This window comes from Cygnus olor, chromosome 17, assembly GCF_009769625.2.
Source record: "Cygnus olor isolate bCygOlo1 chromosome 17, bCygOlo1.pri.v2, whole genome shotgun sequence".
In the NCBI taxonomy this organism is placed as follows: domain Eukaryota; kingdom Metazoa; phylum Chordata; class Aves; order Anseriformes; family Anatidae; genus Cygnus; species Cygnus olor.
Genome location: NC_049185.1, coordinates 12,447,107 through 12,462,472, shown reverse-complemented (window position 1 = coordinate 12,462,472; position 15,366 = coordinate 12,447,107). Strand labels below are relative to the sequence as shown.

The 15,366-nt window shown below is 35.7% G+C and overlaps 1 protein-coding gene and 1 long non-coding RNA gene across 2 annotated transcripts in view; one reads left to right on the top strand and one right to left on the bottom strand.

Annotated features, from left to right (window-relative positions):
* Nucleotides 1-15,366, top strand: part of IFT81 (intraflagellar transport 81) — a 44,118-nt gene that overhangs the window by 14,020 nt on the left and 14,732 nt on the right. The window contains exons 8-10 of the mRNA XM_040577375.1: nucleotides 2,899-3,062; nucleotides 5,436-5,531; nucleotides 7,486-7,632. Of these exons, the coding sequence (XP_040433309.1) occupies nucleotides 2,899-3,062; nucleotides 5,436-5,531; nucleotides 7,486-7,632 (407 nt within the window). The remainder of the gene's footprint in view (nucleotides 1-2,898; nucleotides 3,063-5,435; nucleotides 5,532-7,485; nucleotides 7,633-15,366) is intronic.
* LOC121079749 lies at nucleotides 473-9,425 on the bottom strand. The gene is made up of 2 exons (XR_005825162.1): nucleotides 8,973-9,425; nucleotides 473-1,461 (listed from the first exon to the last, which is right to left on the bottom strand). It is a non-coding gene; the product is annotated as an uncharacterized LOC121079749 (long non-coding RNA).

Below are 15,366 nucleotides of genomic sequence, written 5' to 3'. Positions count from 1 at the left end.
AGCTCTTAGGTAGTTACTTCTCCATATGTCAAATCATATAGGAGGAAAAATATCTCCAGAAGTATTTAGGAAAGAAACTACATTAGTCATGAGGGATGTTGACATCATCATGTCTTTCCCTGTCAAGATGTCAAGTTTTAACTTGCTTCATTGCTCGGTGCACCTTCAACAGCAAGCGTGAATGCAGAACCAGCCAGTGTTTAAAAGAAGTTGGTAATAGCTCTTGGGTTATCTGCGAAACAAATCTAGATAGTGATCAGGGTTTTTTACCCTGTGAAGTCAATAGGCCTCTGCTCTTTTGAAAGCAATCATTTAGGCATGGTTGTTTCCTGAGTTTAGTGTCATATCTACAATAAATTATTTAGGCATGTGCAGTTTTATAAGAAGGCTGCAGTAGGATAAGAAATAAAATATAAGTTATGTATGCAGATTTTTTTTGCTACCAAGAGGAAAGCTAGAAAACAATAAATTAGTTTGATTAAACTATTAATATTAAATACCAGGGTAATTTAATTGACATCACTTTGATTTCCACACCGAAGTTCTTGGTTATAAATATCTAGTTGGGAGTTGTGCTTCTAGTCAGTTCTGAGGTGATAATTCAGCTCACAGTGTATGTGGGAAGCTTTGCTGCATTTGCAGAGGTGGTACATTTCTAGTGAGACTTGAAAATGTAGTCCTTCCTGCACAGCTCTGCGGTGGGCCGAGGAAGACTGGAACCCAGTTCTTCTGGAGGAAAGAAGTGGGAATTGTCATGGGTTGATTAATGTTCCCTCTGAAAGTCCAGGTGTGTTTCTCAGGTTACAGATGTAGCGCCCAGTGCCTAATGGTTATTGCATGCATATAGTAACTACGCTTTCCATTCTGAAATTAGTACCGATGCTGTTTATTTTGTGCAAGATGAATGACCTTTCCACATGGAGGAAAAGAACTTATGACATTGTTGCTTTTCATAAATACAGAGATCAACAAACTGAACTGCTGGAAAAGAGGAATTCCCACTCATTTTTAGTTTGCGTTGACTCTATTTTCTTTGCAGCACTGCTTTCCGTAGGGTTTGTTTCCTTTCTTCTCATTCTTGAGGCTTTCTTAGAACTAAGAATGGCTTATTTCCTCTCTGGCAGCTAGACCAAGTAGCTTTCCATTCAGTTTGAGCTGAGAGCAGAGGCTGAAGAGGGTCTATCAGTACTTATTTCTAGAGGTAAATAGCTGCAAAAAATGGGCCTCCCTTTTCCAAGGCTTGTATTTCACTTTGTTCTGTCTTCTTTTGCCAGTCAGTGATATGGTCAGCAGGCTCTTTAGCCTGAGAGCCAAAAATCTTCTTTCAGCCTGCATCCTTTCCTCTGTCTGTTTCAGCAACATCAGCTCTGTTATTGTATCTCTGTACTCAAGCTTTTCTTTGTGCAGAGAAAGAGTTTTGAATTTCATGTTTTTCTTTGTGTTCCATGGTAATTCCATATTCTGAAACAAACAACAACAAAAACCACCCCGATTCCTCAGCAAGTAGTTTTAAAAAGTACCCAGGATACTTACCTTTTAGTCATCTAGATCATGAAAAATATTCTGAAATACCTGTTCCCACTCTCATCTGATATGTAACTTGCAGATATCTTACAGCAGTCCTTGGTAGAGGTGTCTTGGAGGAGTAATTGCACTAAACTGCCTGTTGTCAGCAGACGACTGTGTAATGTAATTTAAATAGCAGCTTTATTTTATTCTGTCATATTTTTCTAGCTGTGTATTGTTCTTTACCTGTATGTGCCTGTGTTTATTTATAATTTATCTGTAAAGGAGGTTAAATTGCTTTACCTAGCAAGAGCCAAGTTATTATAAGCATGGTATCATGCAGTGTGCATCAGGCTTGCGTAGAGAAAAACTTAAGTGTGATTGCTTTTCTCAGTAGAATTTTTGACATTACACAGAAATTTCTTCTTATTTTTTTCAATTCTATTTTTTTTTTCAGTATTCACAGTCAATATACTGTCCCAAGACCAAACATGCATTCATAAAAGAAAAAATAGTCTGTTACATAGAGAAAAGCAATTAATAAGTGTTACAGCAATATAGAAGACTCTATTAAATGTATGTAGGCATCCATTTAATTCTGCTCATTTTAAGGCCTTGTAGATGCCAAATTAGAACAAAGAAGTTTTATTTTAAGGGAGAATTTCCAAGTATATAACAGATCTTACATGAGGCTGGCCAAATTAAGATCTTTGTTCTATTTTGAGACACAGATAAAGGATTCATGCTGAGATAATTTCTGTCTGTAGATGATGTAATTCACATGAAACAATGACCTACGTAATCTATGGGTAGAACCGGCTTCAGGATGCTTGCTCCTCTGTGCCAGCCAGGGAAGCTGGAAGGGATACAATCTTCAAAGAAGCCCTGAGCAAGTCAGCACAGCTGTGGCGTGTTTTGCTGTCCCTTACCCTGAATGTATATAAGCAACCCAAGTCTAGCCATCAACTTTAAAAATTTTTAAAGAATGTAATTCACAACAAAAAAGTAACACAGAGTCAAGTATCTGGATGTGTGAGACATGCACAGGGTTATCAATGTTGCATGTTGAATTTTACAACTGATTCAGCTGGACTTTCATCTAAGGGTTTTACTTGTTCATTGATTAAAATAATTTGTTGAGAAGTTAATAATTACATGTTAGAGATGCAGATGGATAATAAATATAGTGCATATTGTATTGTTTAACATCCAGATTAAAAAGCTAAAACAAGTAACTACCTGTTTCTTTGAGTTTTGAGAAGAAGACTTAAACGTTGTGCTGTTGTTATTGTAATCTCCTGCTGAATACTTTAATATGTTGGGGAAATGAAACTTAATTGTCCTCTACATGACTTTGGCTATAGACATACATTGATTTAATTTGTTTTTAAGGTTTAATGAAGAAACTGGAAGAGGAGATAAATTTCAATTCATACCTGGCTACTGAAAAAATACCTAGGGAGCTTGAAAGCAAGAAGAAATCAGTATATTTCTTACAAAAGACAGTTGCAGAGCCAGCTATGAGTCAATCAGATCTCAATGTACTTGAAGTCAAGGTAAGCACTTAATTGGTGTTCCATAGCATCTCTAGAGTTCTTGTATATTGTAGTTCTCCTATCCTTACTTTACACCCCTGAAAAAAGGTTTAATTCCCAAAGGAACATCTTTCAGCTGTAAAAGAAAAGATGTGTTACTCGCTGAATGCAAGCTCTTATATAAGTTAAAAAAAAATAAAAATAAAAATAAAACCCCACACCACAAAGCCCACCCTATCCTTAAATGCTATATAGAAAATCGTGTTAGCAATTTGCTATGGTATGAGCAGAGATGTTAATTCAGCATTAAAGGTTTGAGCAAGTTAAATATCTGAAAGAAAAGTCGTTTATAGAAAAACTTAATTTATAATTCAGAAAAAGTGCAGGATTTGTTGCCATTTAAGTACATTTGTATGGTTCACTCAGTGAAGTGTTCATATTTGCATCATTATAAATTCAAGATTAAATATGGAATATAGTGTTTTAGAGGAATTTAGAGTAACACTAATCATTAGTATTTCTGTTGATGGTGTTGAAAGTTTACAACAGTCTTAGCTAGGGTAGAAAGAGCAGTCTGGAGTACTACTATGTACACTGTTCAGTCTAAATGTCCTCTCCTCTCACCAGTTGGAGATCCTGGAATTAATAAATAAATAAACAAGTTTTGCTGTGAAAGACAAATAGGCAGAAAACAAAGTATTTGTAATTGATCAGAGAATGATTTCCCCATGGAGGCGTGAGGGCTGTCATCCACCATTCTTCTGGTGTCTTACAGAGAGAGGTTCAACAACTTCATCAACATCCTGGTAGCCTGTGCGCGTTCGCTCTGTAGCACACGTCAAACTAATGTAACAAATGCCCATAGTTTGTTTGGGGTTTTTTTTTGGATCAGTCGTGAATCAGCAGTCGAGTGTCATCAAGAATACGTTCTATTTTAAGGTTATGACTACTTTTTGTGAAAGAAAAAATAGTGACAACCCAATGCCATTTTGAATCCTGATTGTTATAACTTCTAAGGATGACAGCGTTATTAAACTGTAGATTAGGTCTGAAACATTAAACTAGCTCTGTGATTCAGCCTCTGCTTTCCCAGTTTCTTTCTTGAAATCAAAACAACATTTGTGGTTGTAGTTATTTCTTTTAGGCATAGCTGAAGCCCCGTTTTACACCTATCTTTTCCAAAAGTATTGTTAGGATTTTGGCAATATTTCAAAGAGCTTCAAGATTTCTTTTTCTTTTTCTCCATGAGGTAACCTTTTAATTTGTTATATTTTGGAAGTGTGTTCTTAATAGATAATAAAAACATGTCGTATACTTGGCTGTAATCACAGCATGGCCTTAGCATTTCTTTCAAAGGCAGTCTTCTATTATCTCAATGTCTTAAAAAGGAGCTGAATTGCAGTAAGCATGACGTTATAATGCATTTTATAATATATAAAACAGGAATTTATTCACAGAAGGGAATCCTTATGCCATCTTCAAATTCAGACCTGTTCTAACCACTAATAGGAAAAGGAATAGGCTTTTGTAAAGGAACAGAATTTACTAGTGAGATTTTCTTCAGGTGTTGGGGTATTCCTAGTCATATTAAGCACTTTATTTGAAATACTTAGCTTTAAAAGTGCACGGATATTACCCATAGTAATGTTAGGGTGATGTCCAGCACTGTACCTGCATTATGTTTTGACTTTATTGGATTTCAGCACATATTTACACTGCTTGCTTATCAGCACTCGTCTAGGTAGCAGAGAATTAAAGGAAGGTTGCTAGGGCTGCGGTTCAATGGCTGATGAGAGTCCCAGTGTAGCATTAAGTCGGGAGTGGAAAAGCTGTAATCAGTTCACTGGTGTAGCTGTTTATTAGTTTCCAGATGCAGTTAAGTTTCAGCTAGAATGTAGATCAACAGTTTGAGCCTATGGACAAACAGGTGCATGAGACTCTTCAAAGCACTGATGAAATTTAGTATCAGTTCAATTTTATCTGTTCCTCTTTAAACTTCTGATAGATAGTTGAGTGAAAAGGAATTTTAGTTAACATTGCTAAAAGCACATTTTCACATACATGACAACACCATTCTTTTTTTCTGCCTGTGTGTGCCAATTTACATGCATCTTCTGTCTACATGTACCACTTCACTTAATTTTCAGGGTAAGCTTCATGCTTCTGCCTTATCATAAAGGCACAGAACTGGAAATAGAAAAACATAGTCTCTTCCTGGCCAATACTGAATGACTCATAGAGTTGTTTTTTTTGTCTTTTTTCTCTATTTTAAAAATGGAACTGGTAATATTTCCTTGTAACTGGGTTGTTAGTCTGGCTTGCAAAGCATTTAATTCTTGGAGACGACAAAGAAATAAAGCTCTGTTTCTTTTAGTTTTCTGCTCTGTTTTTCAGATAAATGAAGTAAATGCACAAATAAATCAGCTTATTGAGAAAAGAATGAGCAAGTATGAGCCAATTGATAGTAAATTTTCCATGTATCGCCAACAGGTAAGGAGGAACAAAGCATTTTTTAAGTAGAAGCAGTAAAGCAATTTCAGTCTGACTATTTTACATACTGATTTTTTTCTTTATTAAAGCATAAATCAGTAGAAATAAATAATAGTGCATGACGAAACCAAAATCAATAGCTGTTGAATATATGTATGTTTAGGGCTTAGTCAAACAATTGTTTTCAGTCATACTAGTGAGTTTACGTCAATTGCTGTCCGAGGTGTTGCCCTCACAGTAATTCTGGAAGGATCATTTTGGAGGAGCTATTTTGGTAAGTCTCCAGCTGTGGACAGATTCTTACAAGGCAGCATGTGGGCTGACTGCTGCAGTCAGACCTGGATGCAAAGCTTGCTTTGTGTTTGACCACATGCTACTTTTCCTTTTATATCTGTTAAGAAGGTATTCTTTGATTTTATTTTTTTTTTCATCCTGAGGCTATAAAATAGTCTCTCTATAAAATGGGCTCTGTGGTCTAGTCTTAGTAAATTCACAAGTTATAAAAAGGATTTATGAAATCTAAGATTTTTAGAGCTTACGCAGAAACATATGTGATTTCTTTTCCAGCTGACCTGTATAGCTGCTGATTTTATTGAAGATTTTCATAGTGGTGCTTATGGTGATGATGTACAAAATAAAAACCAAAAAGACTTAGGTAAAATATTCAGTGGTAGGAAAAATGGTGATAAAATGTATACTATAGTTCAATCACATATGAAATATGAAACACCCAATTTTGTTTTGTAAGAGATACACTTGTTCCCTAAAGAAAAGCCTTCTACATAATGTGCTGGTGCCAAAGACCACCTGGCTAGTGATACTCCTAGCTATTCTAGGAGTTCAGGTTGCTGCTGTGAGTTGAAAGCATATGGTGGTCTTTGCTTTGTTCTTCGAGGGACAACTTGCTTCTGTTTCACAAAATAATCATATATATTGTACTACAGTTTGTTGCTGCAGATATCTCATGAAGCAATGAGCTGAGCAGATCCCAGCAGAATTCTGTTAGATATATCTGTTAGAAATAAAGCTGGCCCTCTTAATGTAGTGTGAGGAAGCCGTTACGTTTTGCTTCATTTTTTCTTATTTTTTTCCTTCAGATGAAGAAACCAACCATGCATCCAAATTCAGGCGCATACATCTAAATTCATGTGTTGTGTTAAAATATACTTTGGCAAGATAAAAATACCTTTTTTTTTTCCTGAACTAATGTATACTTACGTTCCTAAATCTGTTAACTTCTAGTCAAACATTAGGTACTTTTAAATATTCTGTCTGGTACAAAACATTATTTTTTAAATGCTTTATCTTCTAGACTCAAAAAAAAAAAATGTAATCTGTAATCTACACTATTTCTGTACTGTACTGCTTTGTTCATTCTCTTTTAGCTATTTGCCAAGATTTAGCGTCTAGGTTCTGCTGTTAGTATAACATATTTCTGTAGGTTGGAGTAGGTTGGAGTTACAAAAATCTGTATTATGACATTTGTGAAATCTTGGATATCTTTCTAGTTAAGCCAGCGTTGATGTATCTCACATATGCACAAAAAGGGACTAAATAGATTAAATGGAGCAGCTGAAATGTGTACCTTTTTCTTCAATGAAAATGAAAAATGAGGTGAAGAAACATATATCCAAAATGTAAAATAAATCAGCATGCATCTGAGAAAAAGGCTACGATAGAAATCTTGGCTATACTGAAGAAAGTTGGGAATTGGCAATTCACTTCAATGAAGCTGTGGTTTAACTCGCTGTTTATAATGTGTAACTGATGCTTTTTTCATCGCAAAGAGATATGCTCACGTTTCATAAGGAAAATTAATTTCCTACAGTTGAAATGTGTTTTCAGTGGTGCCATGCCTGAAATTTAAGTGTTTATGTTTTACTAATGATTATCAAGCCTAAGCAAGTGCAATTTTTACTTTACTTGTCCTTATACACTTCTAATATTCGTGCAGGCATCTATAATTTCCCGGAAAAAGGAAGCTAAGGCAGAAGAACTTCAAGCTGCTAAGGAAGAGATGTCCAGCACAGAAAGACAGATGCTACAAAAGACAAATCAGGCCCAAGAGTTAGAAGGCTCTGAAGTTTTGAAAGGGGATGAGGTATGCAATTTAACTGTGCATGTAAGGAAGAGGAAATTTGTAAGAGAGAGATGGATTTTTTTTGTTAACTAATAGTTTCCTTTTAACTTCACATTTCAAAAACTGCGTCTACAGTATCTTATCCATTTTTATAGTATGGTGTCAAACTACATGGCCTCAGCACTGCAACAGGCTGGGTTCTGCTTTTTTATGAACTCTAAGTTAAAATTGGATGACAAACAATGTACTTGAGGACATTTTTGAAGTGAAGGTAGTACAATGCTGTCTAGCACTTTCTAATGCTTTCCAATATTTATGCTGTAACACCACTTTTTAAAATACTTATTTGTAGCTGTTTTCAAATTAATAAATTATTCACATTGTATCTAATAGATTATAAAGTATATGCAGACTTAATGTTGGGCTGTCTTAACATTCCATGGCTTTGAGTTAAAATAACGTCAATATCATCAGAATGGTATGATGATAAATAACTTTAACCAACTATAGAAGTCAACAAGACTAATGAGGGGATTAGGACTTCAAGTGATTAGTCATGTGGATCAATTTTATTATTCGATGTATAATAAAAATCTACAATGTTACTATCTATTCTTTATATGATAGATGATCATAAGGTGCAATACCAGCAATTATCAGAAATGCAGGGTTTCTTTTTGTATTTATTACCCACAAAAGTTTTTACTTCAAATAATATTTTCATAGATCCACCTAAAGATTAGCTGTAACACAGACTTTGCCTGAGCTATGCTGATTATGCTAGTCAAAGTTATATTTGAAGACGTTCTTATTAAAGAAGCTTTTTCTTCAAAAATTTGCAAAGAATAAGGCTGCTGCAGCCAGACAGTGGCTTGTCAGCCAAATAAACTGACTTTTTAAAGGCAATAATTTTTCTCAGTTTGGAAAAAGCCTGCGAAGTGCACTTATAGGCAAATTCCATAAAGACGACTTTAGCTGCGTCATTCTCTGAATTAGTGTATCTTTTCATTCCTCATGTACTGTCTTCGTCTGTACTGCTATACTTTAGTAACACTCTGCCCTTTCTTTTTCTTTGTCTGTTTCTGTGCTTTTTTTTACATACTACTCAGAACAGTGAACGCCCTTTGTAGAAGGAACTCCCTTCCTGATCCCATAGGACATGCCCGTTCCACAAAAATCTGTTTTCTTTTAAAGGAGTCTTACAGAGTAAATAAGTATGGGAACATGTGTGTGTGTCCACTCATGCATAAAGACTTCCTGCATATTATTGAATCCTTGCATATTTCTCTTGTGCCTTCTTGCCTGTCTACCCATCTGTAAATCAAGATGAAAACTAAAGGTGGAAGCAATGATAGACTTACCTTATCATCCAGGGTTACGTTTAGAGCAATGAATATCTCAAGTCTGCTGAAAGTAACTCATGTTACAAGACTTCAGTAAATCTTTGAAGAATTAAGATGTTGATTTCTCTTACCATGATGTACCACAGACATTCATAGGTAGCAATAGTAACAAGACCACTGGATTAGACTTCTCTCCACCTCAAGGTTTTTATCTCCACTGGGCACCTTGGTAGAACCTTTGACAATTTTAAAGATAAGAACAGAAAGCAGACAATCTGTCATGGGAAAGAAATGTTTAATTAATCAACAAGAATGCATTACAGAGACATCACATATGTTTTACATTATCTGTAAATACAATTGTAAGGTAAGAAATATTGATGTGCCTACTCCTGAGCGGGGACAACATCCACAGCAATTTAAGGAGAGCAGGGAAGGTGGGAAACACAGTTACAGAACCTAGGCTTGATAATGAAAAATGAAGTTAACTGTCTGATACAAGGAAGAGGCTCAATACAGGAAAAAAAAAAAAAAGACCTGTTTTGAACATAAAATGCATTCCTTTTGTTCAAATCTGTTCTACTTTTGGCTTTTTAAATATTTTAAAGTCTTCATTTTGATGCATGCAGAATACATGATGGAGCACTTTGGGCAAAACATCAGCTTAAAATAAGAAGTGTGTGCCTTTTTCTAAAAAACATTTCCTGTTTTGTAAAATACTTTCTGCATGTTGGCCCAAGGAAACCAGCATTATATGATCAGTGTTCTGTTCCTGTTTATTAGTTCATTAGGTATACTGTAGTGGTACTCACAGGCACTCCAAAGCAGTAAAAAGAGTGTTTCCTATGGCTTAAAACGAGCAAAGAATTTGGGTTCTTGAGGATTTCAATTGCTTCATTTTTCAAAGGTCACAGTTACCTCCTCATCTGGAAGAAGGAGATAGTCTTTTTTTTTTTTTTAATGTCAGCAAACAAAAATGCTGCAAAGGAGCTTGGTGCTATGGTTTTCATATCTCCCTAAAGTAAATGCAAACACGTATTACAGAAGCAGTCCTGCTTCACAGTCTAGGCTGTGAGAAGATGAGACTGATAGATGATACAAATAAGTTGTCGGGGAAGAGGTGATGAAGCAAAAGTGAAGTGAACAGGTTATCTTTCATCAGTAAGTTTCAGTTCATCACTCACCTAGACAACCTTTCACTGTAGATTTGTTTCTAATGTGATATGTTTTAAAATTTGTATTTTCTGGTTCACTGCTCTGTTACTCCCGCTTTGAGCCAATATCAAAGGAAATCTTGATTAGTGTAATGGAGAGTCACTACTGCACGACGTATGTTCAGTAGACACAGAAAGAGGTTGTAGATTCAACCTTTACTTTCCCGTCTGACAACTGAGAGCTGCTTTTATGCTTTCTTGTTGCAGTCCCACACATTTGCATTTAGTCCCTCCATTTTCGAAAAGGAAGGAAGATATTTTTTTTTACCAAATACTTTTGCTGTCTTAAGTTTTAAACAGGCTTTTAATCCTGCCACATTTAACTTATCTAAATGGTGTGTTTAAATCAAAGAATTGTTTTTCTCCTATACTCAATATTTCTCATCTTCTCGTTGTCTACCTTTACGGAATCCTCTTACATCATAGCATTCGCAAGACTTGGCAATCAAAGAATTAGTGCCTTCCTAGCTTGTGCTGCCGTACCACAATTTGGATCTTCAATTGAGGTCTTCTTAGCACTTCATTCACCAAAAGGTCAATCCTGGCTTATGTTTTTAGGTGCTAGTATTTTGCTTTCTCCTCTAATCATAAAAAGGAATGTTACAGCATTCCAGTTGGTTCAAGGGGTTGTACAGCTAAAATAGAATTTAGGAGAAACAGCAGGGAATAATCAATTCATTTACATCAAACACACACACAAAAAGGTAGGAATAAATTGTCTGCTTCAATGATTATGAAATCTTTTTAAGTACTTCAAACAAAGTACAATGAACGTGGGGCAAAGTTGGCAGGCTCCTAGCTGCAGCTGTCAGATCCTGAAAATTAGGGAATCAAATGTTGACACTTAGAAGGCTAGATGGTTCAATTACAAGTGATCCTAGGTAAAGCTGTGATATTTTTAGTTCTTTACACAACACATTGTACTTTTCAGAGTTCAGCATAGGGCCCCAAGAGCCTAGACTTTCCCAAGGTATCAGAATAGAATAGTACCATAGCTGTGCTTAGCTACAGTAGTTAATGTTTTTGAGAATGTGGTATAGAAAGTCGTATCAGTTAGCTAGCAGATATGTGAAGTTTGCATATTAATGAGTTAATGCATATTAAATAATTAATGCATATTAAGGAGTTTAATCTTTCCATACAGATACCTACCATGCCTGCCTGTACCATGGTAATACTATAAAAAAGGTAGAAGTTGATACACTTTGAAAACAGAAAACAGATTGTTTTTCTTCCTCTAAAATGGTTGAGTCAATCCAAATCGATGAGAAACAGTTATCAAGCCCCAAACTAGGCAGATGGATTTTTAAGAGATTAGCTGTTAAGGAGCTCCCTACTTGACCACTAAATGGCTTAAACCAGGACCAAGGACATGTTATCCTATGTTTACTACTTTTCTTTTGACCTTTTCATTAAGGTCGTAGGTACACTTACATTCCTGTCTGTCAAAGGCTCCTTAAACATGAAAGGCGGAGAATAGATGGCAGTGAAGTTGAGAGAACAAAAGTGGCAAATCTGTAGGATTCTTACAGAAGCCAGAAGCTTTTTGCTGTAAGAAGTTAACCATCATTTAAGCCAAATGTATGCAGTGATTCAGACATAAAATATAGCTTCACAGAACTGAATGCTCTTTCAGCACCCACTGGCATGAATAAATCATCGATTTTATTGATCTGTGCATTTCCTGTGATAACTGAAAATGTTTTTTCATTAAAAATATTCTGATTGTCCCAAATTATTAGTAATGGCTACTTTAATATTTCTCTCCTGACCAGAAGCAAGCACTCCTAGAAGAGATGTCCTACTCAGTGCTAATGAAGAATTTTCCTGATTTATTTGTCTAATGAGCAGATTGTAGGATACTTTCTTTTCAATAGATTGAGATCTTTTGGTTGGATCCGGTTGGATCTTGTAAAAGTTTGCCCTTCCGTATATGAGTTATTAACTATATCCAACAGTGCTGTACTAACACAATTTTAGAGCCTCTTAAAAAAAATTACTGAAATCCTGTCATGATAAGGAACTTTCTTAACTGAGTGTTAATACTTTGGACAGTCTGTATCCCATTAATTGGTCTAGTTAGAAAATTAAAACATCTGCTCCTTAATTAATAGAAATAGAGATAATCAACTAAAATTTTCTGCAGTTACTGACCTTATGCAAATAATGTTATTAACAAAACTGTCTATTTGGAACCTTCTTTTGATTCTGTGTTTCAGAAAGATTTTATTTATTTTTTTACAATTAATACCTTATTTTCTGTAGTACTTTCATGTGAAGAATATTTTGATGATTATAGTACAATCAAATTGATACAGTAATCCACAAATCTTTTAACTGACATGAAAGTGAGGGATTAGTCTGGGATTTGTTCTTTTCTGTAAACAAGTTTATCTATTTTCTCCTTTAATGATAACCTTAGAATAAGAACCTTGTGAAAACTTCACATGGGACAAATGTTACTTTTAAGGAGACGAAAGGAAGGATTTATAGTTACACTATAGGCATAAGCATTAGAGGAGCTGGGCTGTGATCATTTGATAGTTGCAATTCAATTTTGTCGTATGTAGAATTACAATAATACTTAGTTACTTCAAAAAAGTGTTGTGAGAGAACCTGTTGATTGCAATTGCTTTCAGCTAAAGCAAGGGGAGAAGTCTAACGTACCAGCATTGGTGGATTTTTCAATAAGCATGGAACATAATATAGGAAATCTGCCCAGGGATTCTAGATACCTGCCTGCTCCAGGACCTTATATGAGATAGCAAAGTCCTGCTTCCATTCAGTCTGTTTCATAGTCTGGATTCCACACTTTTTATGTTATAGTCACCCATAAAAATAGCCGAGGGGAAAATCATAATCTTTCTTTGCTTTCATTTGGATAGTTTTTATATCTCAGGGGGCTCTGGCTCGGCTAGCAAACATGAGTCTACAGGCTTGTTTACTTTAACTGCTAACTCAGTGCCAGCATTTGGTCCTTGTCCAGTCATTTAATCTTTGAAGCTTAAACAACTATTTGTGTTAAGTTGCTTGAGAAAGAAAAGCTCACTGGTGGACATAGCCTTGAATGGTGCACTACTGGGGGCACTGACAGATCCATGGGAATTCTGTAGGTTGAGCCTGCTGAGTTTCTACGCAGGGAGCAGTTGACCTGGTCTATGGGAAAGTGCTGTTGGTCAAAAATGCAATCCTTTTGGGTGGTTAACTTTACTTTAAAGTGATATGTCTTGACATAGCTATTCTTTCTTGAACTCTTTGTAGTATTTAAACCGCAGTAAAATCCAATCTTTTATAGCATTTTAAGGGCTTGATTTTTCACCTACATATAGATGGGAGCGTGAGATATACGAAGCTTGAGAAGTAATGCTTACACAAGTGAAAGCACTAGTATTTTGCAATGAATTTATTTGTAGTTTTTGGAAGCATAACAGAATGATTCTTAGCTTTTAGACTGGAGAAACCTAATTTTTCCTGAAGATCCCTATCAGCTGCTGACTTAAGTGGAGTTAAATCTAACAGCTCCAGCTCTGAATTTGGCCCTGGATCTAAAGAAGGCTTCGGTTAGTGAGATTTTGAGGGGCTAATCTATGCCACAGTTGGAGTAGGTGAAGTCTTTTGAAAATTATGCCAAACTATTGATTGATTTTCTACAGGTATTATCATTCTGCTGCTGTTGTTTATATCTTGTTTCACCTTCTTTGTGACAAAAAAAAAGTTATGTGAAAACTTGCTTGCTTTTAAAAAGCCAGAGATTGCGGTGAAAGATAGACATCTATCTCCTAAAATGAATAGATTTCACTTGTCAACGTGAGCAGCTTGTAGTTCATTTTGCATGATTTTTTTATTATATAGACTTAATCAACTAATAATAGAACTTCAGTGGAATCAGTTCTTTAATCAACAAGATCCTTTGACTCCCATTGTAAAATACATTATGCTGTGAATATTGAATATGCAAATACTCTACCTCCCACTCAAGCTATTTTCAAGACCTTAGAAGTAGTTATAGAAGTGAAGAGAACAATAGTTTGCGTTTCATCCTGGGATAAACTGACAGAAAATTGTTCGGATTCAATTGGTCTATGTGGTCATACAAAATAAGTTTCATCCTTTACATAATTTTTTACTATATTCCACTGTTCGAATGAAATCTCTCAGGAACCACTCCATCAACACCAAAGACTCTGCTCCTCTTAAATTTTCCTCCGTTTGCTGGAGATATTCTATTTATACTCTTATAATCTCTTGAAAATCACAGAAAACTTGGCGTTATCTAAGTGAGACCAAAAAAAAAGTCTTCTGTATTAACTAGGAGGATATAAGTGAATTTGCTATGAAAAATAATTAATTCTGGTAATTCTACACTAATTTGGCAGTCATATAATGAAGACAGTAGGACTGTAACAGAACTGCCTCCGCTGTGCAGTGCTGTGGCTTAGGTGACCTTGTCTATCCTTGTCCTAGGTAGTACGCACAATGTAAAATGGTATTCCAAAGCCACACACAGTCCAATCTGCATAGAGCACATTGAGTAATTTGTGGGTTTGTTCTTTCACCAAAAACGTTTATAGCTTTTGGCTTTAAAAATAGTTGTGGAGCATAGCAAGAGAGGAGCAGCTTTGGCCTAGATATTGCACAGGATGGCAGATGAACAGGGTTGATTTCATTTTGGGCGTTTTGCCCAGGACACTTTTTATAGAACATACAGTTACTCTGGGGGTTCTGAGGCTGTGGTCACATTGTTTTTTTGGATTTCTTCTTTAGAAGGGAGAGTGGCATCATTTTGCAAAAAAACAAGAAAATAATGTACATTTCAAAATCTAAGTTCTTTTATGTTTGAGTTTTAAACTCCTGTCAGTGGTAGCAGGGCTCCTATTTTCTGCCTGGGCCTGCCTGTTTTGCACTCGCTCTGCACATGCTGAACCCTCCTCATTGAGGAACATTCTGCAGCCTGTTCTTACACTATTTACTCTAATAAATTGTATTTGTTTTCCGTCTTTGGATCTGAATGCGTTTTAGAGCTGTGACTGGCAGCTCAAAGAGCTAAGCCTGTTTGACAGATGGAAAGTATTCAGGCAAAGAAAAACATTACATGTTTCTTTCAACACCTGATTTTTCGTATCTCTTACAAATTGAGCACACTTGGATTCTGATATAATTTAGCTAAGGCTGTTATCTGTAAGGATATGAATTATTTT